Below are 25,980 nucleotides of genomic sequence, written 5' to 3' on the forward strand. Positions count from 1 at the left end.
AGACAGCCACAAAGAAGGCTAAATCCTTTGATTTCAGATGTGGTCAAGAAGGAAGTAACTAAACTATTACAAGATGGAATTATCTATCCAATATCAGATAGTGAATGGGTTAGTCCTGTACCAGTGGTGCCAAAGAAATCTTGAGTAACTTTGATTGCTAACAAAGATAACCAATTAATTCCAACAAAGAGTTCAGAATAGTTGGAGAGTTTGTATAGATTATAGGAGGTTGAACCAAGTCACAAGGAAAGATCATTATCCAATGGCATTCATGACCAAATGCTAGAGAGATTGGCAGGGAAGTCACACTACTATTTCCTGGATGGATATTCTAGATATTACCAAATCTGTGGTACATCCTTTGATTCATGTTTAGAGGGGTTGTCTAAAGTCTTGAGCAGATGTATAGAGATAGGCATTGTCTTGAATTTTGAGAAGTGTCATTTCATGGTGAACTCTAGACTCAGAATTTTTCCAGGTAAGTTGAGATCAAGGTGGGAAGGGCCTTTTTGCATTACTAATATTTTTCCTTATGGTGTAGTTGAGCTGCAGGGCAAAACAGGGGATGGTAATTTCAAGGTGAATGGACATCGATTGAAAAAATTTTATGAAGGAATTGAATAAACAGTGGAAGAAGGAATGAAGCTTCACAACCCCACATATTCCACTTAAAGGAGAGTTTGTTCCTTTTTAGTTCTTTTGAATTTTTATCTTGCCAATAAATTGTTAGTTTTGCTTGCAATTTCCTTGATAGTTAATTCGTTTCATCCTTTCCATTTATGAATTCTGATGCAATGCTGCTGATGGATGGGAAACTTTGGTTGAATTGGATTTTTAAACTTTAGGGATTTCATGCATAAGTGAGCCTTGTACTTAGGCATGAGTATGTTGATTGATGCTATCTTGGTTGGTTGAGATTGAAGAAAATTCCTAGCGAGGACTACTTCAAGCCTATTATTGAATCTGTTTATGAGTGATGATACTTACACAACTGAAACTCTAGAACTTGACCTATTTCTTTTTGAAACCATAGTAAGGTTGGCAGGCATTAAGATGATGAAAGAGTATATGATATTTTCCACAAAATATTCTGAATTCATATATCACTTTTTTGTTATCTTCTCCTTCTTGAAAGTTTTGGTTATTGACTTGATGAGTTATTTTGCCGGGATGGTCAAATTTTAAGTGTAGGGGAGGGGTTGCATATGTTTGAAATTCAATGGTGGTTCTTATTTTAAGTTGGTTGGAAAAATTATTTTGAAGTTGTGGAATTTTGTTGAATTTACTAAATAAAATTCCAATTTGAAGAGGCACAACTTGGTGGGGTTGTTTGAATCAAATGCCATCAAGAGGTTTGAATGAGATTTTTCAATATGGCTGAGAGTTGTCAACCAGTTCAAAAAAAACAATAATAAATATAAAAAAAATTGAGTTTTAGTTGTTGCTTTAGCACTATAATTTGGTTACATTCTAATGATGTTAAGGGAATCTTTCTTCAAATTCAATGCCTCGCAGCTAAGGCATTTGATAAGAGGCAAGGGACATATATGGAAAGAAGTTGTGGTATGTGGATGGTGTTGAATCTGATCTTGATTTGTAAGCAGGTTTGATCAGGATTGAATCTGTTGAACCTCATTAAGTTGGAATATGGAACTAAACTATAAAGCTATGGTAATGTAGAAACTCTTTAATCTGCAGCACCTAAACCTTAGATTTGATTTCTAAATTCTGTTGTAAGTTCTTGATGGATTTAAGTCTTAGAATTTAGAAGCTTAAGCAAGCTGGGTGTGTGTAGTATGAATACATATTTTGAGTTCATATAATGGCCAATTGTCATCTGGAAGAAACATGGAAGCATAAAGAGTAGAATCTGTGTTGGAATTACTAATTTCCAGAATACAGATAGCTGAATTAATTTGGTGGTTCTTCAATTAGATGCAAGAATAACCAGGAAGATTGACTTCATGAAAACTATATTTTGGAAAGGAAAAGGAATTGTTGAACACTTGGTGGAATTGTTGAAAAAAAATGGAATTATAAGAGTATCAATTTCAGCTGTTAAGTACTTTCCATAGATAGGTCAACCATTGAAGAACTTTTGGTTACTAACCTAAAGAGTTCTGAAGATGAGTTTTATGGACATTCAGGGAGGTATTGGTTGTAATTTTTGTTGACTCATCAAGTCATTATAACAAAACTTTCATTTTCTTATTGTTCTGTTTCTTTACTAATAAGCAAACCATTCCATTTAGTTTATCTTTGATTATATTCCAGATCTTAATAAACTTTTCTAATTAATGTTGTGCCAACAGAATACAGTGGGGGAGAATTTAGGAATAGGGCAAACTTATGGTTGTGAGGTGTGTAAGTAACAATGAGGGGAGCTCATGTGCATTGAATGTGAGAGTAGACTTGGGATACTTAGTCGGTGCAATTCTTTTCATAATTACTCATTGACCTATATAATGCCTGGATTCATGAATGCAATGATCTTTGTGAATTTAAGATCTTAATCAACCATCCTTTACAGCATCAATGAATTGTGAGGAATCTCTTCATGGAAGGTGATTGTTTCTGTTTCCTTTGTTCAAGACGCACAAAAACTAAGTGTGGGGGAATGATAAGTGATTAATTTGACAACATGTTTGGGTGGTAAGCTTTTGATTTTGATTTTAGTTCATAACCAATTTATGGGTTGAAAACATATTTTTCTGAATTGAAATTTGATTATGCATTAGAATTAAATGTTAGATATAATTAAGGATTTGCAGCTCTGTTTTGTTCGTTAACCTTAAATCTTGAAAACAATCCCCCCTACTTTTACCTTCAATCAGTTAGAATTAGTATTGGCAAAGATATTGTAATAGTCCTAGAGAAATGACTTGAGTTGCCCTCTACTGCATTTGCTAGGGATCATAATTTAACTTTGATTGATACATGTTTTACGCCAAAACATGTTTGATTACTCTCCAATTAAATTCTCTACTATTAAAAAAAATAATAAAATAAGAAAAAAAGAAAATAATAATAATAAATAAAAATAATAAAAAATTTAGGATAGTTATGTAATGTATAATAAAAAATAATTATTTAAATTTAATAAAATAGATGATTTAATTTAAATTTTAAAAATATTATAAAGAAATGAGTATGAATGCCCTAAGAGAGCGTGGGGAATCAGAAAATCCACTGTGTTGGGCAGTACTCAGAATAAGCTCAAATTACGTGTCCAGATGTTGATGTGGTGCCAAGCAATTGGTGTCACCGTTGTAGTCAATTTTTTGAGATTGTTTGCATGATATATATGTGGTTTGAGGGAGCTAGGTTTTCTAAGGATCATCGACATTGCCAACATCCCTTGGTTGTTGTTGGAAATGGGGATAGTGGGGAACGTGGCCCATGTTCCCCACTACACATAATGGAAAAGTCCATTATGCCCCTAGTGTATTTCCCTATATAAAGGGGGTCCGTCCAAGGCTCAGGGTGTATGAAATTGCTATTGTGCAACGATGAGAGTAAGAGGAGAAGATCCAAGGCGGCGGGATTTGGTTTGTGGAATTGCGGAGGGCTTTCCGATCTTGTTATCGCTCTTCCGACAGCGAGTTTTCGCGACTGCCGACTGCGGATCTGCGGGAGATCGCTGTAAGTTTTTATCGCATTTAATTAATTCGTCTATCATGCATTTAGAATATAAAATCTACATTGGTATCAGAGCACGTAGTTGTTTCTAAATGCACCATAGGCTTTGAGGGAACGGAGTTTGTCTCCGATGGTTGCCGACAATAAGGTCACAGAGAGACTTGCGACTGGGTTGTAGTTCGGTGATCGAGTTGTTTTTGCCAATGTTAGCGCTGTTGCCCAAGATTGAAAATCACGACGATTTCGTGATTTTCACTAGAGCCGTCGAAGGTATTCTTGCCGGTCGACGATGCATCAGTGGCGAACATGGGCAGCAATGCGGCGGAGAAAACGGCGATGTGAAGAAATAACGAAGCACAGTAACGTGAGGAAAAGTTTGATTTAAATAAATCAAATAAAAAAAAAACGTGAGCGAAAATGTCGCATGCAGTTAAAAAAAAACGGAACTTTTTTGTTTCAATTTTTTATGCAGAAACGTGTTTAAAAAAAAAAAAATTACATGCGTACTGTACATGTTAATGTATGCCTACCGTAACAGTATGTTTAATTTGGGTGCATGCAATAATTAATTGGATATTAGTTTCAATTAATTTCCATTTATAATAAATGGTCTAGAGTAATTTTGGTCCATTTAGATCTGGTTCAGGTTTAAATCATTAGTTGGTTTAACCGAACCAATTTGATCCAACCCCGAAATCAATTTAGGTTGATTAATTGGACTTGGACCAAATATGATCAAATGATCAGATTTGTTCAAATGGGTCAGATTTGATCAAAACAATTAGATTTGTTCTAATTAGTCAGACTTAAACCAATGGGCATTAGTTTGATCAAACGGATCTAAGTTTGATCAATAAGTCTGAAATTGGTAGAAATTGACTTAGAGAAAAAGTAACAGAACATAGGCACAAAATCCCTGTCCAATTAGATTAGTTCTAATTAAGGACAATGGACCAAGCTTAAGATCTGGATCCCTAATCAACCGATCCAATGGGTCTGACCAATTAGATTAGTTCTAATTGTCGACTTGAACTCCTGAAAATCGAGAAGATTTATTTTTCTTGATTTATTATGTTGGTACTATGCTTGTATAAATTGAAATAAGCCGGTTTTGTACTGGTTAGTCGGTTTTGTACTGACTTATTTATTTTCAATTTTTGAGATAGTGCGACGAAATCAGCTCAGGGAGGAGATTCAGGAGATAGAGTACAACTCATCTTATGGAGTCGACGGACACATTGGACGGCTTGATGATCTGTTTTGGAAACTTGAGCGAGAAGAGTTTCCAGTTCTGGACAGTTATAGGATTTGGGCTTTGATGCAATCATTGCCAGAAAATCCTAGGATGATAGCAGACTATATTTGGGGGCGTCATCAAGGACGTGTCACATATTCTGTATTATGTGAGGAGCTGCTTCATCATATGATCGAGGAGGAACCAGAAGAGGATCCAATTGTGGATCCAAAAGAGAACCTTGAAGCTGTCCTGCCTGGGATTACCCCAAATGAGTCCAGGCTGAGAGGGATTATATTAGCCACTGCACTAGTGTCTGTCCTAGTGGGAGTGGTAGTTGCCTATCTAGTTTATTAGAGTTCTGTTATTTTTATTGTCGTTTTGTATGAACAATAGTTAGTCCATTTCATTCATGTCAGTTAGTTATATGTTAACAATTTGCAGCATAATTTTATATTAATGATATGTTCATTTAGTTATGCTGTTTGCTTGACATGATGCATGATTAGTTCATGATGTATTAAATGATTAGTTCATTTAATTAAAAAAAAATGCATGATATGTTAAATGATTAGTTCATTTAATTAATGAATTCATGATATTATAAATGATTAGTTCATTTGTAGGGATGTATGTAATAGAATTGATTAATATTAATTTGATTGGTCATACGGATGATGAGTGAAAACACTGTTGTCACTTGATTTTGTAAACCAACTCAAAGTAATATTAAGTCAATCATAAATTGCATACATATGATTTACACTGAATACTAAATAATGTGTTTATTTATGATAGATTATGGCAACCAAAAACATAATAGCTGAACTCAACAAAGGTGAAAAACTTAATGGGGATAACTAAAAGATCTGGCACCTCAAGATACAAAATGTACTTGAGGAACAAGAAGTTCTAGAGGCTGTAAATCAGGTTATGGATGTACCTGTAGATGGTCCCACTGCACAACATAGACGAGATCTTGATGCCTATAAGGCATGGAAGAAAAAGGACTCCACTGCAAAGGGTATATTGATTAGTTCAATGGTAGACGACCTAGTTTTTGAATATGAGTCATATCTGACGGCTCATGAAGTCTGGGTAGCCTTAAAGAAAAATATAGTGGAGTAAGTCTGAGCAAGCTTCGCCAGCTGACAATCAAGTTTGACAGCTACAAAAAGCGTCTGAATGTATCAATGGTTCAACACCTCAGAGAGATGTCGAACATGATTCGGGAGCTTAAAACTGCTGGTCATGAGTTGACTGATGAACAACAGATTCAAGCAGTTATTCGTTCACTTCCAGATTCTTGGGAGACTATGAAGCAGACCCTAACTCACAGTGAGAGTATTAAGAGTTTCACTGACGTCTCACGCCATGTAGAATTGGAGGTGGAGAGAGTTGAATCCGCAAGGATTTTTGGACAAGCCTATGTGGCTGTAGGTTCTGCTGGATCATTTGGATCCAAGAAAAAAAAATGGTTCAAGAAAGGGAAGGGAAAGAAGCAGGAAACTGTTACTGTGGGACAGGCCCAATCAAGAAGATAGTCAAGAAGACTGGAAAAAAACCTAAAAACAAGTTGACCTGTTTTAATTGTGGCAAAAAGGGCCACTTTGCTCGGGAGTGCACTGAGCCGAAAAAGGTAAATCCAAGTGTGTCTTCTTTTCAAGAGCATTTTGTTGCTAGTTCAGTGTTGTTAGCTGATTCTTATCCTTTGTGGATTATAGATTCGAGAGCAACCAACCATGTAGCTCGGGAACGAGTTACATTTGTTGAGTACCGTCGGGTACCAACTGGTAACAAGTGGATCAATGTGGGAAATAATGCAAGAGTTGAAGTCAAAGGAGTCGGCACTTGCAAACTCAACCTACGTGGTGGTAGAGTTTTTTTTCTACATGATGTCCTGTATGCTCCTGAAATTCGACGGAATCTTGTTTCCGTTACGTGTCTTCTTGATTTAGGGTATTGTATTAATTTTTACAATCGGTCTGTTGAACTTAAGATTGACTCAGTGTCAATTGGATATGGTTTTTTAACAAATGGTTTTATGGTTCTTGATGTAGAACCAGATGTCAATTATGCTATTGATGGTTATTTTTCAAACATTGCTTTAACTAGTGATGCAGATATAACTGATGAGGTTTGGCATGCTAGATTAGGACACATAGGACAAAAACGTATGAATCGATTAGCTAAAGAGGGTCTATTGGGCACTCGAGCTAAGATTCAATTGTCTATTTGTGAGCATTGTCTTGCTGGAAAAGCAACTAGGAAACCATTTGGTAAGGCTATTAGATCTGAATCAACATTGCAGTTAATTCATTCGGACATTTGTGGTCCAATGAATGTGAAGGCTAGACATGGAGCTTCCTATTTCATTACATTTATTGATGATTTCTCTAGGTTCGGTCATGTGTATTTGATTTCTCACAAATCCGAAGCATTAGATTGCTTCATTCGTTATATGAATGAAGTTGAGAATCAAACGGAACGTAAAGTTAAGACTTTACGCACTGACCGTGGTGGGGAGTATTTGTCTGATATGTTCAAGACAATATGTAATGATAGAGGGGTTATTAGACAGCTGACAATCCCTGGAACTCCACAGCAAAATGGGGTAGCTGAAAGAAAAAATAGGACTCTTCTTGAAATGGTTAGGTCTATGATGGCGCAAACTAATTTGCCAATTTCCTATTGGGGAGATGCATTATTAACTGCAGCCTATATACTTAACAAAGTGCCTTCAAAGTCAGTTCCATCTACCCCATATGAACGTTGGACAGGCAGAAAACCAGATTTGAGTAATCTGAGACCCTGGGGGTCAGCTGCTTATGTTCATGATAGTTCACAAGTATGGAAAATTGGGGCCTAGAGGTAAGAAATGTATCTTTATAAGATATCATGAGACCTCCAAAGGTTATGTTTTCATAGGTGAGCAACTAGATGGAACCATCTCAGAAATAGACTCGAGAGATGCGACTTTTCTCGAAACAGAGTTCCCAATCAGAGGTGATGTTGATAAAAATGTTCCTCTATTTTGAGGAGGATGAGATATTATCAACAAGAGAGGTGTCAAAAGGGATACCTGAGTTTAGTCAACCGAGTGGGAGTGATATGCCGAGTCATGAGTTGACTTCTCAACAACCCAACTTACGGAGAAGTGTTCGTAAGATCAAACCTAAGAAGAGGTTTGATATTGAGAATGAGGCATTAGTTACACTTCCAATTGACGACGACGAGCCTCAATCCATTGAGGAAGCATTGGGATGTAGAGTTAGAGAAAAATGGAAAGCTGCAATGGTTGAAGAGATGGAGTCCATGATTCAAAATCATGTTTGGGACTTAGTTGATCTTCCTCCGGGCCGAAGGGCTATTGGGAATAAATGGATTCTCAAAATAAAGAGGAAAGCAGATGGATCGATTAACAGATACAAAGCTCGTTTAGTTGCAAAAGGATATACCCAAATGGAGGGTATTGACTTTAAAGAGACATTTTCTCCCGTAGTGAAATTTGTATCAATAAGAGTTATTTTGGCCTTTGTGGCACATTATGACTTAGAATTACATCAAATGGATGTAAAAACCGCTTTCCTTAACGGTGATCTTGACGAAGAAATCTATATGGTTCAACCAGAAGGTTTTATTGCTGAAGGCCAAGAGCAAAAAGTATGTAGACTTAGAAAGTCTATATATGGGCTAAAGCAAGCGTCAAGACAATGGAACATAAGATTTAACGAAGTCGTTTTATCTTATGGTTTCGAGATGATCAATGAGGATCATTGTGTTTTCCTGAAAAGGGAAAAAGGGAAATATGTCATTTTATCATTATATGTTGATGATATGCTGATAGCTGGAAATGACATAGGATATGTGAATGAAGTCAAGAAGTGGCTGTCATCACAATTTGATACAACAGATATAGGAGAAGCTGAATACATCTTAGGGGTGAAGATCATAAGAGATCGTCCTAAAAGACTTTTGGGTCTGTCACAAGAGTCTTATATTAATAAGATGCTACATCATTTCAGCATGTCTAATTGCAACATAGAACATACACCTATTGTGAAAGGTACTGTGTTGAGCAAGAGTATGTGTCCTAAAACTCCAGAAGAAATAGCTGAGATGAATAAAAAATCATATGCCAGTGCTATTGGTAGTTTGATGTACACTATGTTGTGTACACGTCCCGATATCAGCTATGTTGTGGGCTTGGTCAGTCGCTTCCAGTCAAAACCAGGACCGAGATACTGGAAGGCAGTAAAAAGGATATTCAGATATCTGAAGCCGACAACAGATTATTGTCTCTGTTTTCAAGGATCAGAAATGAGTCTGAAAGGTTATTCAGATGCAGATTGGGCTGGAGACCTGGATGATAGAAAATCCACATCAGGCTATGCATTCTTGCTGAATGGTGGCGCCATCTCCTGGAACAGCAAGAAACAAGCTTGTGTAGCTTTGTCGACTATGGAAGCTGAATATGTGGCATGTTCAGCAGCTGTGCAAGAAGCAGTCTGGTTGAGAAGGTTTCTGAAGCATCTGAAAATTGCTGAGGATAGTGGGAGTCCAGTAATTGTCTACTGTGACAGTCAAGCTGCAATAGCTTTTTCCAAGGATCCCAAATATCATAGCAAAGGCAAGCATATAGAAATTAAATATAATTTTGTAAGGGATATTGTGGCTAAAAGAAAAGTCATTCTTGAGTATGTCCCTACACGTGTTATGCTTGCAGATCCTTTTACTAAGCCAATGACTAAAGAGTCGTTTAAAGAACATGTAAAGTCTTTGGGACTTCGTAGAATGTAACAATATTGAAATAACAATCAGACTTTGTGTTATGATTGTGTCATTTGCCATAATTTATTCAGTGTATATGTTGTATTTGTTACATTCATGTAAGATCTCGGTGAGCATGTTGGCAGGTGGAGATTGGTCCACTCACATGGACAATCATCTCTGTTTGTTAAGTACAAATAGGGGTAAGACCGTTACTTATGAAACAACTTATGTAGCTGAAATTATGAAATTAGAGACAGATTCATAAGTTGAGGTCGCCTTGATAATTGTGTCAAGATGAGATCATTTATGTGTAAATAATGATCGAAGTAAATGAACCCACCATTTACTAAACCTGTTGAAAGCCAGATTAGAATTCATATGTTGAATTCAGGATTAGACGTTAGGTATGTCTAGATCGAAATCTGTACGATGTTAAATTTGAAGACAACATGCACTCTTTTTAGTAAAGAGAATAACATCGTAGCATGTGATTCATACCACATGTGCTATTGCGACAATAAAGGTAGTAGGAGAATGAATCCCTATTTCTCTACTATGTGAGACCTTTGAGATTATATGTTAATCTCAATTTTTGCCTTAGTGACTATTTAGCTGTCTACTTGAAGTTTTAATCAGTGTCTGCTACTTTAGCATGTATCCTATGGCTATGGATGATTCGGTCTATGGAGCATAACTAGGAAAGCGACTGATTAAAATGAATTGATTCTAGCTAAAAAGGAAGATTAAATATATTTACATCTTTTTGTTGTTATTCACTGGTCGACCCATTTCTGTTATGTACGAAAATGAATGTGAATATTGGATATGGAACATGCTCATGACATAATGGTCATTATAAGGGATTAGAGATGTTCATATCGATGTAAATGAAAATTATTTAATCTGGGTAAATAGCAAGACATGGATATCTTCAAGCTAATGACTATGTGTCACTTGAAGATTGGATGGATCCTGGATAAAGGCTATGTGCCACCAGGAAAGTGGCTAAGTGCCATAAAGAGTGTGTCTCTAATTTATTTGAGTAGCTAAGTAAAGTGTAACAACTTTATTAGCATTGATTACTCAAAGAGCGGCTAAGTCAAGGTGTAACAATCTTCTTAGCAACTATCGCTCAGTGTGCTTGCTGTCGCACGAACCATTTTCTCTAAGTATGGATTGGATGTTCTCATATGGTCTATGTGACCAAACTCTCTAATAGTCTATGTGACTTACCTGAATGAACTAGTCTTAGTGACTTACCTTAGACGAGTGGGAGATGTTGGAAATGGGGATAGTGGGGAACGTGGCCCATGTTCCCCACTACACATAATGGAAAAGTCCATTATGCCCCTAGTGTATTTCCCTATATAAAGGGGGTCCGTCCAAGGCTCAGGGTGTATGAAATTGCTATTGTGCAATGACGAGAGTAAGAGGAGAAGATCCAAGGCGGCGGGATTTGGTTTGTGGAATTACGGAGGGCTTTCCGATCTTGTTATCGCTCTTCCGACAGCGAATTTTCACGACTACCGACTACGGATCTACGGAAGATCACTGTAAATTTTTATCACATTTAATTAATTCGTCTATCATGCATTTAGAATATAAAATCTACAGTTGTCATGCACGAACATGCACATCGAGGCCAGTTATCATGTGCCGCCAATGTCTCACAATAAAAAAAAAAAAAATAGCTAATCTGTCTTTATTCAATTGAATAGTGAGAATATCAATTTCCAGCCAAAATATTGTGTTATATTGATGCTCGGCCCTCCTTTTTTTTTCCCATTGCATAATTATGTTCATTTCCTAACGTATTATTTGTAACTTTGGAATTGTGAGCCAGGCAAAATATATCCTTTTGGGGGAAAATAACCCTGGGTCGTATGCTCTAAGAAAATAGAATATAAGTCAAACAGTCAACTAAATGGGTCGATCCAAAAACAAACGGATCTGGTTTGACTAATAAAAACTTCTTAACTCTATCAGAGTGAAAATTAGGGAAATGAGGGCCACCATTTCAGCCAACTCATTTTGCTATAATCTGAAATTTTTACATTTTGTTCAAAAAATCAATTGAAGACCAGATTCGGCGCATGAGTCCAACCATGAATCTTCTCTGTTCCATTTCAAACAAAAGAACTACAATTAGAGAAAAAAAAGAAACAGATAACTCCACCCAGCCGCTTGTCTTTGATATATATATTCATCTTTTCAGTTTATCATCTTATCCATCTTTTTTTCAAAACAAAAGAAATGCATTCAAAAGCTAAAATTTCACCATTTGTTCGAGCATGTTTCCGAGATGTTTGCAAGAAAGCATATTCGTAAGCCTGTAGCCTGTCTACCTATCATCACAGGACACAAGCAGCAGGGAAATATAACTCCACTGCACAAAAACATATCACAAAAATTCAGAAAACCCAAGTTTGTGCGAGTCAGAATCCACTAACAAGTAGCCTAAAACCTAATTATACAAAGATGCTCCACTGGCACTGGTTAGCAACGGAGTAGATAATCATTCATGCTGTCAACAACCAGCCGCCTTCAAGAAGTTGTCGAAAGGGCTTGCAGGAGGTAGTCTCAGACTTCGCAGTGGTTCCAGACGAGCAGAAGTTAGTTCTAACCCATACGAGTTCACCTGCAAATGCAACTATCAGCTGAGAGTCATCTTTATTTTAAAACACTCAAGCATCACAACATATACTACCTTCTGCGTGAACTTTTGGTCATCCGCATTAGTTGGTGGTTGATCATTTGACACCGAATCATGACTACTAGTTAGCCAACTTGATAACTTTTTCCTTGTGCCCATACTAATAGCTTCACAGTGACTAGCCATTGTACCATAGGGGAGAGGGGAGGTTGAGACAGACGACCCAGCCACCTGACCAGCTACATATAGTGCCTGATCAAATAGAATGCAACAATGGTGACAAAAGAATACAAGCACAACATAACTCTTGCCCAAGCAATGATGAACTTGAATTCATTTAACTCACGGATTGGATTTGGCACTGTCAATATAATGGATGAACTAATACAGACCAAAAAAAAACTGAAAATAGGAAATAGTACAAGTTCCAAAGCCATCAAATTAATTAAGCATCAAATTGAGATCTCAAGCACTAAATAGCATTTAGAGGTAACAATACTTACTGACTCCAGCAATTGACCAATGCTTAGAACTCCAGGGGAAGCTGATGGAAGTGTCTTGGACAGGTTCCCTGGGATATCCATAACTGGTGACTGGTTAACTGCTTCTATGTTGACGGATGAGCTCCTTGAACATTCCTGAAGGATAAGAATGTTACAATCTATAGTTGAGCAACTGAAAAAAGGAGTGGTATTGGCTGCAACACATTTATTCATCTCAAAAAGTAAGATCAAATAATGAACCAGCCCAGACAGCAACCTTCATTGGAATCAATGGAAAAGCTAAGCGCACATGCTTCATTCACATCCAAAGCAATATTTTACAAAGGCCAAACACAATGTATTGGGAGAAGAGACCCAAAATTTGTTAAATATATAAAATATTATATGACTACATTGTTAACCACTCAACAACGTAAGTCTGCCAACGTTGGTTCTCTAACCATTGTTCCGGCACATAATAAAAAATAGAATCAATTATTATTAATAAGATGCCCCCCGACAAGATAAAGGGGAGCCTTAACGTCACGATAAAATTATTATCGTGTGACCTAGAAGCCCTTGTCAGCCACAACACAGGAGATGTTCCACGTCGACAGGTACGATGATGAAAGACGACTTGCCACATCAGTCGAGCATCCCCTACCTGTGGAGTGCTCAGCCTTCCAAGCACCCTCTGCCTATAGAGTACTCAACCTCCAGAGCATCTTCTACCTACATAGCACTAGACCCAAAAGGGCAACACCCTCCACCAGAGGCCCCGTCATTTACCAGGAAATGCTCCTCTAGTGAGGCATACTCGGCATCTCATCCAGTGCGACCCAAAGGGTTGATCCATAATGTAGCAGCCCCCCTAGCAGGAGCAGCCGCCGTAAAGGACGACAAGAATGGGTCAACCATAGTTTGGAGAGGTGGCAAGAGGAGGCCATAGGAGGAGATGACTTGCACTTTACCAAAATTCAAAGTCTAGGGTTTAGATAAGTTTTCTACAATAAAAGCATCAAACCTGGAGAGTAGCTACAAATAGGATCATCATGAGGTACCTGATATCATGTAGCACCCGTTTCTTTTCAATCTCAGAATGGAAGCGGAATGTCTGGGGCTGGGGCTGGGGCTGGGGCATTTGAAATAGGCCGTAACTGGTGGCCTTAGAATTGGCTTTTTAACGCTCAATTCGGACAATTTAACTGGATGGAAGGATACCAACAAGTTTCATGAGACTGTAGCTGCTACAATTACGTTAATAGAGATAGTGCTATTCAGAAACTATCCCGAAATTAATAGGATAAGAAACTTTAGGCCTTGCTTACTTACGAAGAAAAAAATTACCAAAGATTGACACCAAGGAAAGATAGAATGTAGGAGAGAGAAGAAAGTGTAATTTTGTTCCCCTTCTATTTACTATGGAAGAAAGAAAAAGAGAATAAAATTGGCATTTGTTGTATTGTTTACTTGGGAAGAAAATGATTACCAAAAACCCATTTTATAGGAAAAAGGTATAAGTTTTCATTTCAGATAAAAATCATTCTTCCACTTCCGCTGATGAGAATGATTGGAAAGAAAATTCATGATTTTCTCTCCAATCTTCCTTCTTCAGTATACTTCCCAGGTAAATAGGATTTTTAAGTACTATCTGTTACCTTTAATCTTGTTATTTTTGCTGGATACCTTTCGCTTCAGTAAACAAATCCTTAAGTTTGGCATAAGTGATCAAGATTTATGTGTCTTCACTCACCATATATGTGAGGTGAAAGATGTCATATATATTCTAGCATGCAGAAGACCTGCCAAATGTCACACTTCAAACCTGTTTCAGTGGATGCTGCTGTAGCCTGTCCAATCAGTAACAAAAACTAATGTAATAATTGAATATGTCCCTTTTAAAACGAGCTGTAGGCATCTCCCTTATTATATTAAAAAAAATTAGAAAAAATCAATTAGTACAAATTATAAAGAAACTTAAGCATCCTTTGACGCCATTGATCTCTATCCACACTATATCATCTATACTTAAATAAATTTTATCTTCTTTTATGATTACAAACTAAGTCTTTTTTAGTCTTCCTCATTTAATATGTGCATTTGTCATAATTTCACATCGTCTAACTGGAACATTTATTGATTGTCTGACTATATGCCCATATCATTTTAAATGTGTCTCAGAGTTTCTCAATAGATGCAATTCTGATTTTCTCTTTAATACTCTCATTTCTTATTATGTCCATCCTCATATATCTACACATCTACCTTAACATCTTCATCTCTGCGGCTCTCATCTTCTGCTCATATGCTCAAGTCATAATCCAACATTCAGCTCTATATAATTACACTCACATAAAACACCCGACACTCTTCATTTCAACCATCCTTTTGTATTCTATATAAGACATATCTCTCAATTTCCTCTATCGTTTTGCAAAAATAATCCTAAATATTTAAATTTCTCGGTTCCGGACAACTCATCATCTGTTATCTTAACAATTGTCTCGTTACATCTAATATTGTTAAACTTAAATTTCATATATTCTATCTTTATTCTACTAAGCCTAAAATTTTTCCCTTCTAATATTTTTGTGCAAAATTCTAATTTAACATTTACTCATTCAGGTGTTTCATATACCAAAACAACATCATTTGCAAACAACATACACCATGGTACTATGTCTTGAATATGTATAGTGAATTCATCCATAATTAGTGTAAAAAGATAGAGACTTAAAGTTGATCCTTGATGTAACTCTATCTTTATTAGAAATGTTTTAGTTACTCCGCTTGAAGTCTTTACGCTAACACCTCCTTTTTCTAGAATTCTCCATATAATTTCTCTTGGAACTCTATCATAAACTTTTTCTAAGTCAATGAATACCATATGTAGATTTTGTTTTTGCTCCCGATATTTTTCAATTAGTTGTTTAAGATGTATAGCCTCTATTGTCGACCTTCCAAGCATGAACCGAAATTGATTTTCGATCACCATGGTCTCCTTAATCTTTTTTCTATTACTTTTTTCCAAAATTTCATTGTATGATTTATTAGTTTAATACCCCTATAGTTTGTAAAATTTTGCACGTGTCTTTTATTCTTATATAAGAGAATTAGAGTATTTACCCTCTACTGATTAGGTATTTTTTTCACTTTCAATATCATATTAAATAATTTTGTAAGTTATTCAATACCTCCCTAGGCACTTCCATACCTCTATCTGAATATCATCTGATTAGACGATTTTTCCATTGTGCATCCCATTTAAAGCTCGTTTTATTTCTAAAATTTGAATTCTATAATAAAAATTTAAATTTCTATGCTCATTTGACCTACTTAAATTACCTAAGTTAAATTGGTCACCTAAACCTTCATTAAAAAGTTGATGAGAATACCTCTCCAACCGCTCTTTTATTTCTCCATCGTTTACTAATACCCTATTACATTCATCTTAATATATTTTATTTAGAAAAGATCTCTTGTATTCATTTCTCTCACTTTGGTTATTCTATAAATATCTTTTTCCCTTCTTTTGTATCCAATTTTTGATATAATCGTTCAAAAGTTTTATTTTTTGCTTTATTCACTACTCTTTTAGCCTCTTGCTTGGTTATTGTATATTTTTTAAAATTTTCCTCATTCTTACAAATATATAATTCCTTATAAGTTGTTCGTTTTTTCTTCACTTTCTCTTGTACTTTTTATTCCACCACCAAAATTCTTTATTTAGTGGTACATATCCCTTTGACTCATCGATTATACTCTTAGCTACTATTTTCAACTATAATACCATCATCCCATATCGTATTAAAGGCATTATATATTTCACCTAATACTTGTACTCCTACCTTCTCCTTAAATATATTGTGCTTCCTATCTTTTAACTTCCACCACTTAATTCTAGGAGTCGTATATATTTTTTTCTATTGATATTATACTTAAGACGTATATCCAACACTACTAACTTATGTTGGGTAGTTAAATTTTCTCCAAAGATGGCATTGCAATCTTTACAAATCTTTCTATCCTTCTTCCTAACCATAAGAAAGTCAATTTGCGATTTATTATTCCCACTTTTTTAATTTGACTAAGTGTTTTTCTCTTTTCTTAAAAAATATATTAGTTAATATAAGGTCATATGCTATCGCAAAATCTAATATAATTTTCCCTTCTTCATTTCTCATTCTAAACTCCTAACCCTCTCATATTCCTCATTTTTCACTCCGACATGATAATTTATCACCTCCTATTAAAATCATTTCATTTGGCGAAATATTTTATAATATTTCATCTAAGTCGTCCCAAAACCTTAATTTAGTAGTTTTATCTAATCCTACTTGCAGTGCATACGCTAATTATGTTCATAGTTTCTTTCGCCACTATTATCTTAAGGCTATAATTTGATCCTCTTTTCTAACTACTCCTATAACTTTATCCTTTAACGAACTATCTACAACAATACCCACTCCATTTCTTGCTTTACTCTCTCCTATGTACTCTCTCCTTTAACGAACTCTTACACATTTAACACTGCACCCGAGTTTTAGAGATGTAGCGGTCCTTGTCGAGACGTTACAGTCAGACCCTATAACGCATTCCTTCTGGAGAACAACCTAGCATTAATGCAATAGTTTAATAGAACCATTCATTGAACATTTGTTATAGTTTTAATGTTGGCTGGCAACCTAATACAACCCTCCTCTTTTACTCGGGCTTGGAATCGACCATGACTAGAGTTTAATTGTTACCATATATGGAATTGTTGAAAGAATTAAAGAATATTCTAATTTGATTTGATATGATTTGATAGATTAGGAAAGTAACTTAAAAGGAAAGGAGAGGTCGATTGAGAGAAATTTTTATTTTCCTTTTGTTTATGATCTTCCTTTTCTAGTGTCTCTTGCATCCTTCTACTTTAGTTGGACTCTTTGTAAATTATGTAATACATGAAAATATGTATGTTCTTTTTCTCTTCATACAATTCTATATGATATCAGGGCAATAGGGAGTAAGGATGAATTTTAAGGCAACCATGGTTGGCTCTGGCTCAACATATTTGGCTGCTAGGAGTGAGGTGATGCCTTTAGAGGTAAATGCCCAACCGATGGCCGATTTTTTCCTTAACAACTCTACTAGCTCTCTAAATTATCCTTCATAAACTGAATGGAAAAAAGTACCTTGAGTGGTCTCAAATAGTGCGGTTGGCAATAGACGACAAAAGAAAACTAGGATATCTGAATGGTGAAATTAAATCCCCAACCACAAAGGATCCAAGATTCGAGCAATGGCGGTCTCAAAATTCTATAGTCGCTGTTTGGTTAATCAACTCTATGGATCATGTGATTGGAAAGTCATTTATATTCCTACCCACAGCTCGAGATGTGTGGGAAGCTGTTAGAGAAACTTATTCAAATTTAGACAATCATTCTCAATTGTTCAAATTGAATGCCCGACTGTGGATAATGAAGCAAGGAGATCGTGAAGTAATAACTTTTTATAATGAGATGATTGTTTGGCAGGAGTTGGATTGTTTGAAGAAGATTGGGAAAATCCAAGCGATAGTTCTCACTATAAGAAGATAGAAAGAGGTCGGGTATTTGTGTTTATGGCTGGTTTGAACAAAGAACTTGATGAGGTTCGAGGGCGTATCTTGGGACGAAAGCCCTTGCCCCCTCCCAGACAATTTTTTTTAGAAGTACGTAGAGAAAAAGCGAGAAGACATGTGATGTTAAAAAGCATTCCTGAATCAAAACCAAAAATGGAGGGATCCGCTCTTACCGTTCGTGTAGAATTTGAAGGAAATAGACAACAAAAACAAAGGCCTTGGTGTGACTATTGCAGAAAACCGTGACATACGTGAAAATTGTTAGAAGCTGCATGGAAAACCAGCAAATGGGAAAAGAAAATAGGACAGTGATAACAAGTTCCGAGGAGAAAGTCGTGTCCTTCATGTGAACCATTCAGATCCAAAACAACAATCTTCCTCAAAATCTTTTCCCTTCATAAAGGTACAAATGGAGCACTTACAAAAACTATTCAAGTTCCAATCCTTAGGAAATTCTAACTTTTCATGTGCCCTTGTTGAGTCAGGTATTGCTCCCGTTGGTACCATTGCATGTACCAAATCTAATGGCTTCTGGATCTTAGATTCAGGTGTCACTGGTCATATAACTAGTACTTCGCAATAGTTCTCTTCATATACACCAAGTGCAGGGAATAAAAAGGTCAAAATTGCAAATGATTCCTTTGTTATTGTTGCAGCTCAAACTATAATATTGAAAGATGTTCTACATATTCTTACCCTTTCGTACAATCTTCTGTCCATCAGTAAATTCACCCATGATCAGAATTGTAGAGCTAATTTTTGTTCCTCGCATTGTGAATTTCAGGATTTAAGCTTGGGGAAGATGATTAGGGATGCTAGGCTTTACCTCCTTAATGAAGGGTCAATTATTGGAAGACAAGATCATAAAATTTGTTTCAGCTCTATTTCTGTTCCAAATAATAGTGAAATTTTGTTATGGCATTATAGATGGGGACATCCTAGTTTTTAATATTTAAAGTTATTATTTCCCAAGTTGTTTATGAATAAAGAGCAGTCAGGTTGTCAATATGAGTCATTGAATTAGCAAAACATCATCGATCTGTTGTTCAATCCTAGTCGTACAAAAAATCTGCACCTTTTACTATGATTCATAGTGGCATTTGGGGTCCTTCTAGAGTGACCACCCTTTCTGGAAAATGTTGGTACATTACTTTCATTGATGATCATATTAGGGTCACATGAGTTTTTTTGCTAAAATAAAAAACTGAGACTGCAATGATATTTAAAATTTTCTATAACATGATTCAAACTCAATTTCAGACTCAGACTTCAAAGTGATAATGGAATGGAATTCTTTAACAATATGTTAGGGAATTTTTTTTGCTAAGAAAGGAATTGTGCACTAAAGTTCATGAAATTATACACCCCAACAAAATGGGGTTGCTAAAATAACAAACATCTCCTTGAAGTTGCTAGAACCTTAAATTTTACAACTAAGGTCCCTAAGTATCTTGGGGGGGGGAGGGGGGGGGGCAGTTCTGACAACAACATATTTGATTAATTAAATGTCACCCGAAATTTGGCATTTAGAACTCTAATCCAAGTCTTCACATAATGCTTTCCTGATTCTCACTTTGAAAATCTTTGGAAGTGTTGCATTTGCTCATAATTTTGATCCTAGAAAATCAAAACTTGATCCAAAAGCACATAAATGCATATTTGTGGGATACCCTACCAATCAAAAGGGTTACAAATGCTTTGATTTAGTTTCGAAAAAGATATATGCCTATGTCACCTTTCTCGAAGGAACTTCATACCAGAACTCTCATCTTCAGGGGGAGAACAAAACTAATGAAGATGAATGTATTGATAAATCTGACTTAAACTTTGCACTTGTTCCTAATGATGTCGGATAACTAAAAGTAAAAGAGGTAGAAAATCTGAAAAATATTGAATCTACCGACAAACAAGAACACTATGTGATAATGCCATCTCAAAATTAACAAGTTGAAATAATAGAAATGGATGTGAAACAATATGAAGGTCTTGTCTATTCAAAGAAAAAAGAAAGCCCTAGTCCCTAGCTTCCTCAAGAATCCAATCAGAGGTTCGATCATGAAAATCATGATTCACAAGGTCTTGATCTTCCAGGTAACTCTGAGTTAACTCTTCTAGTCAAGTAGATCTTCTCATTGCTCTTAGGAAAGGTGTTAGATCTTGTACAAAATATCCACCGTCAAATTTTGTGTCTTATGAAAATATTTCTGTAACAACCCAAATTTCTCCCTTTCGAGTCCCAAAAGTAATTTAAAAATATTTAAAAATGTTATAGAAAAATTCTAGAGATTTTTAGAAATTTTTAGAGTATTTTTATGCAATTTTTTGAGGTTGTTTGGTATTTTTACTAAACGAAGAAAGTTTCGACAAAAAATGTTCAAGTCGAGATTCGAACCGTGGACCTCGAACCTGAACCGAGCCTTAACCGAATCCAGCTAGCCAACTGTTCCGGAATTGTTTTGTGAATGAATATGGAGCAAAATCTATTTAAGCAGTAGTTAATGAATAGGAAATAAATTGGAATAAGAAGGGATGCAGCCGAGACTCGAACCCGCAACCCGAGCCTTAAGCAGAACGCAGCCAACCAAGTGTTCCACGGGAGTTTTGTTAATCAAGTAGGCAGCGAATAATATTTAAGTAGTAGTTGGCTAATAAAAACCCTAGTTACAAAAAGAGGGCAAAATTTTCCCGAGCCCTAATTTCTCCCGAATCCTTTCCTCTCCTCTCGTGCGCGACGGCGACGGCTCTCGGGCGGAAACGAAAGAAGGCCTAGGGTTTCATTCTGGCGGCCGACAAGGGCGTTCTCCGAAGGTTTCTTCATCTCCTGGTGATCCTCTCGTCGAGGAGGGTCTGTGGGCGCAAGGAGGGGTTGAAGATTTGAGCTACCCGAACTCTAGCAGCTCCTTCTCCGGTTGTAAGTCCAAGAACGATGTAAGTCGCTACTCACCTGCAGTAGGATAGTTTCGGATTCCTATTCCTTTTGTTTTCGAATTTTCTGTGGTGATTGTTGGTTTTAGGGTTTCCTACTATGGTTCTTGTTAACGTTACTTGTTTCCTCCGGTTTTGAGGTGCTCCTTCTGTGGTAAGTTAAGTTCGGGAAATCTTTAGGTAAAATCTTGTGACAGAAGCATGATTTTAGGCTATAAGGTTTTGATCCTTTAACTATGCCAGATCTTGTTCGGTTTTGTTTATGTTTCATTGAATGGATCTGGAGTTGTGGATTCGATTTGAGTTTTCGGAATGAATTGTACAGAATTGTGATATGCAAAGGATTTGGTTTCCTTTTTCCTCAGCCGTGAGTTTTATAAGGAGAATAAGATGAGATTTGAATGAACTAAGCATGTAGTTAAACTCCCCAGCTCTTATAATCTGCACCTTATATTTAGATAGTCTTTATTTGTTGCTATCACAATGTGCACAGTCAGTTCGTTTTAAGCCTTTCAAGTTTCGGTTAGTTTTGAAGGTTGTTGCTGTGAAGTTTGATGCAGAATTGTGAGATTTGGGATTTAACAAATTGGATAGTTTTGATTTGGAGTTTTCTTTGAGTTTTTGGATTGTGCTGTTAAGATTATGAATTCATGCTTGTTGCCGAGAACCCTAAAGAAAGGAAGAGGATGTTTGGTATAGGTTAAGTATGCGGTTTGTTTCCTGCAGGCTTGTATTGGAAACTCAGATTTGGTTTCATAGGTTGATATGGGAGTATAGATTTTATTACTGGATTTAATTCAACTCACTACTAGTTGAATTGCCTTAAGTTTTTGGATTTAATAACTATCTACCATATACCTGGTTTCATAGATTGATTCGGATTCCTTAACAGATTTGGTTGTGTGTCTTGATCATAGTTGTTTTGCTCTTCCATGTCATATGAAAGTACTGGATTGATTTAAATGGTCTGCTCGTTTCGTTGTAGTTCTAATTCAAGCCTAGATGTTGTTGCTACTCCATGTCGTGTGAAGTTGCTGGATTTTCATTAGCAAAATTTGAGTTGATTTTAAAGCTGAGTTGAAATTTAAACCAGATTGGAGTTAGGTTTTGAACCTTGCTTCTTCTTGTTTTCAAATTATACTGTGAACGTTATTGTGATGGGTTTGCTGCCGTGAGTTCCAAAGAAGGATCATGAATGATAAAGTTCAAGTATGTGGGTAGTTACCTCAAGCTTTGTAGCTGGATTTCGGTCTTTTGTTGTTCTAGGCAGTAAAGCACGAAGAATATATTCGAATTTAGGTTTTCAGTGACAATTTCTCCTTATTAGTAGCACTTTGGTTTCTTTTGTTTGTTTACTGTGGCTTAATTAGACCCTTTTGTTATCAATTATTTAACATGCTACTAGATTCTTCGTTAGTGATCCTTTAACCTGCAGTTATAGTTTTAAGTTTAGCATGTTAGTTTCAGATTTCATGAAAACATTTCAGATGTAGATTTTCAGTTTTAGTTTATATATATATCTATGCAACGAACTGCCTTTTATTCCAAGTATATAGTTAGATTTTTCTTTAAGCTTTTAGTTTTCCTTTGTTCTGCTATTAGACAATGAACATAGAATGACTTGGATTAAGTATTGGTTTATTAGGCTAATTGGAGGTTGATCCCGCAGTGATTTTGGTTTATTTTACGATGAAGTAGGTAGTGTAATCTCTTTAATGCAGAAGTGTGGATGAAGAGTGAAGATGAGCATATGTAATATGTTGTTTTGGTGAGTATCATGTGTTAAGACTAAAGATGATTTGAATTGATGAAATGAATTTAACAGGTGAGAAGTATGTGAATAATTTAGATATGCAAGTAGTAAGTTCAGAGTAGAAGTTTAGTTTAGAAGATGAGAAAAGAGATGTATATGTTGATCAATATGGATTTTATACTGAGAATTCCTTTCTGACCATAAGTTTAATGGCATAATTGATGTTCAGAATTAAAGTACTTGGATGTGTCGATATCAAGGATTCCATTTGGTCTCAGCCGGTTACTAGAATTTGAAATTCTAGGTTTATAATTGTCATGTGAGAATTTTAGTGCAGTTTAGATCCCCTTGTAGTGCAGAATTTTAGTGCAGTTTAGATCCCCTTGTAGTGCAGAATTTTAGTGCAGATTTTTATTAAGTATTGGTGTGCAGATTTTATTAAGCATTAGTGTGCAGATTTTTAGTTAACATTGAAATGCAGATTTCTGTTAAGCATTGCAGTACAGAATGTTGTTAAGCATTGTAGTGTAGATTTGCTTTAAGTATTTAGTTTCTTTAGCAGTGAAGATTTGCTAATAGATAGTTTATGGATAGCATTGTAGAACAAGGTTTTAGATTTTCCCTTAAATATGCATGATTGTGTGCTACCTAGTTGATTTCACTTATAGATGCATATGGAAAAATATCCTAACAGTATTTTGAGTTTAAGAAAAGTATAAGAAAGATAAAGAAAAGAAAGAAAAATACCAAGACCTTAAGTAGATCCCAAAATCAAGACTTTAGGGATTTTGGCACACAAGGTGCTTGTTAAAATGTCAAGACATTTAAAGAAAAAGTAATTAAGATATTTTACTTTGAAGAGGCTAGTACCTGACTTCGAAGGTTGTCGTTAAACAAATCCAGGTGACCAATTCCAAAGTCATGGCCCTGGTAAGACCAAGGTCTTTACCCTCGTAGGACTGGTGACTAGCTACCACAGTCTCTATTAGGGAGCGCGCATAAGATGATACTACGCCTGGGCCCAAGAAGAAGTTTATTATTATTTTAAAGTATTAAAGTATAAGTTTTTGGAACAAATGAAACAAGCTTCCAAGATGCTTAGAATCAGTAAGTTTAGTTCTTTAGAATTCTAAGCATTCAGTATTAGTTTTATTTGTTTCCCTTATTAGTTTATCGAGCATGATTAGTCTTATTTCTAGCATGTTGTTTAGACTTCCCTATGCTGTTTAGACTTTCCTTTGTTGTTTAGTCTTTCCTTTCTTGTTAGGCTTTTCTTTGCTATTTCGAGCATGAGCAGTATTGAGTTCTTAATTCTATTCCATTTGCTATTGATTTTAGCATGAGCAGTATAGATTCTTATTTCTAGTTTTTTGTTGATAGATGAGCATGAGTAGCCTTCTTTTTAGCATTTCAGTTTCAGTATCTTTTGTATTTACATGCGCATATTCGAGTTTTTGTGAGTTAGATAGCGCTTACTAAGCATTTCGCTTATAGATTGCATTTCCTCTTAGTGCAAATACAGGAAAGGAAAAGATTTAGCAAAGGAAGGCGACAAGGTGGCGCGGATGGTGTGTGATGCCAGGACTATGGAAGTCTTGGGACTTAGTTTAGGAATTTGTTAGATAAATTCTGTATATAAGTTGATAAGAAAATTTTGGAGTAGGAAGCTGTATTTTATTTTGCTCCGCTATTCATTACTTGCATAATTTGATTTTATTAAACTGCGTGGTGATGTTATTTCTTTTGTATGTTTGATATATGTTCCAGCCACCTGTGACTGATGTATATTATGTTTGTATCTCAGTTTAAGGTCACCGGTACAGGGGAGACTCTGCCGAAATTTTTCGGTAGAAACTCCTCGTGGTTTCGATCATACCGGTTAGTAGAGTTAGTAGTTAAGTAACGGTCATCCTTAGAGTGTAGTAGTAGTAGTAAGAAGGGTGGTCGTTACAATTTCACCTTCCTATTGTACATTTATTTCACAATTGTATACTGTATCCATTCCAAACAGCATTCGGGAAGCCATGAATGTTCCTGAGTGGAGAGAAGCTATTTTTGAGGAGATAGAGCTTTGGAGAAGAATTCTACTTGGGAGAAAGTGGGCCTACCTAATGGGAAGATAGTTGTTGGTTGTAAGTGGGTATTTAATACAACTCAAATGGATCCTTAGAGAGGTACAAGGCCCGCCTGGTCGCTAAGGGGTTCACTCAGACTTATGGAGTAGACTACTCTGAGACTTTTGCTCTGGTTGCTAAGTTAAACACAATAGGAATACTTCTATCTATAGAAGCTAACCTTGATTGGCCATTGAATCAGCTAGATGTGAAGAATGCATTCTTAAATGGGACCCTAGAAGAGAAGGTTTATATGGAACCTCCACCTGGATTCATTGAGAAATTTGGAAGTAAGGTGTGCAAGCTAAGAAGGTCTATATATGGACTCGGACAGCCCTCTAGAGCTTGGTTTGACAAGTTTACAAGGTTTATTAAAGGTCAAGGATATTCTCAAGGTCAATCTGATCATACTCTATTTACTAAAAGATCCACCGAGAACAAGATTTCAGTGTTGATTATCTACGTGGACGACATAATATTGACCAAAGATAATGCTGAAGAAATGAGCAAATTGAAGCAAAGTTTAGCCAAAGAGTTGAGATTAAAGACTTGGGTCAGCTCAAATATTTTCTTGGAACGGAAATTGCAAGATCCAAGAAGGGCATTGTGGTTTTACAACGAAAGTATATGCTGGATCTTTTAAAAGCAACCGGAATGAGTGGCTGCAAACCATCAGAAACTCCAATAGATGTTAATATTAAGCTTGGTTGGAAGGTTGATTTACATGTCACACACACATCTTGATATTGCCTTTGCTGTGAGTATGGTGAGTCAATTTATGCACTCTCCATTTAAAGAGCAC

The 25,980-nt window shown here is 36.0% G+C and overlaps 1 protein-coding gene across 1 annotated transcript in view; it reads right to left on the reverse strand.

Moving 5' to 3' along the window:
• Positions 1-11,807: 11,807 nt before the first annotated feature.
• The window catches only part of LOC121999279 (protein SEMI-ROLLED LEAF 2-like), a gene marked incomplete at its 5' end in the record, with an annotated part of 61,493 nt that continues 47,320 nt past the window's right edge, over positions 11,808-25,980 (reverse strand). The window contains 3 exons of the mRNA XM_042553983.1: positions 11,808-12,284; positions 12,354-12,551; positions 12,803-12,937. Of these exons, the coding sequence (XP_042409917.1) occupies positions 12,174-12,284; positions 12,354-12,551; positions 12,803-12,937 (444 nt within the window). The remainder of the gene's footprint in view (positions 12,285-12,353; positions 12,552-12,802; positions 12,938-25,980) is intronic.

Source organism: Zingiber officinale, chromosome 1A (genome assembly GCF_018446385.1).
Source record: "Zingiber officinale cultivar Zhangliang chromosome 1A, Zo_v1.1, whole genome shotgun sequence".
NCBI classification, from domain to species: domain Eukaryota; kingdom Viridiplantae; phylum Streptophyta; class Magnoliopsida; order Zingiberales; family Zingiberaceae; genus Zingiber; species Zingiber officinale.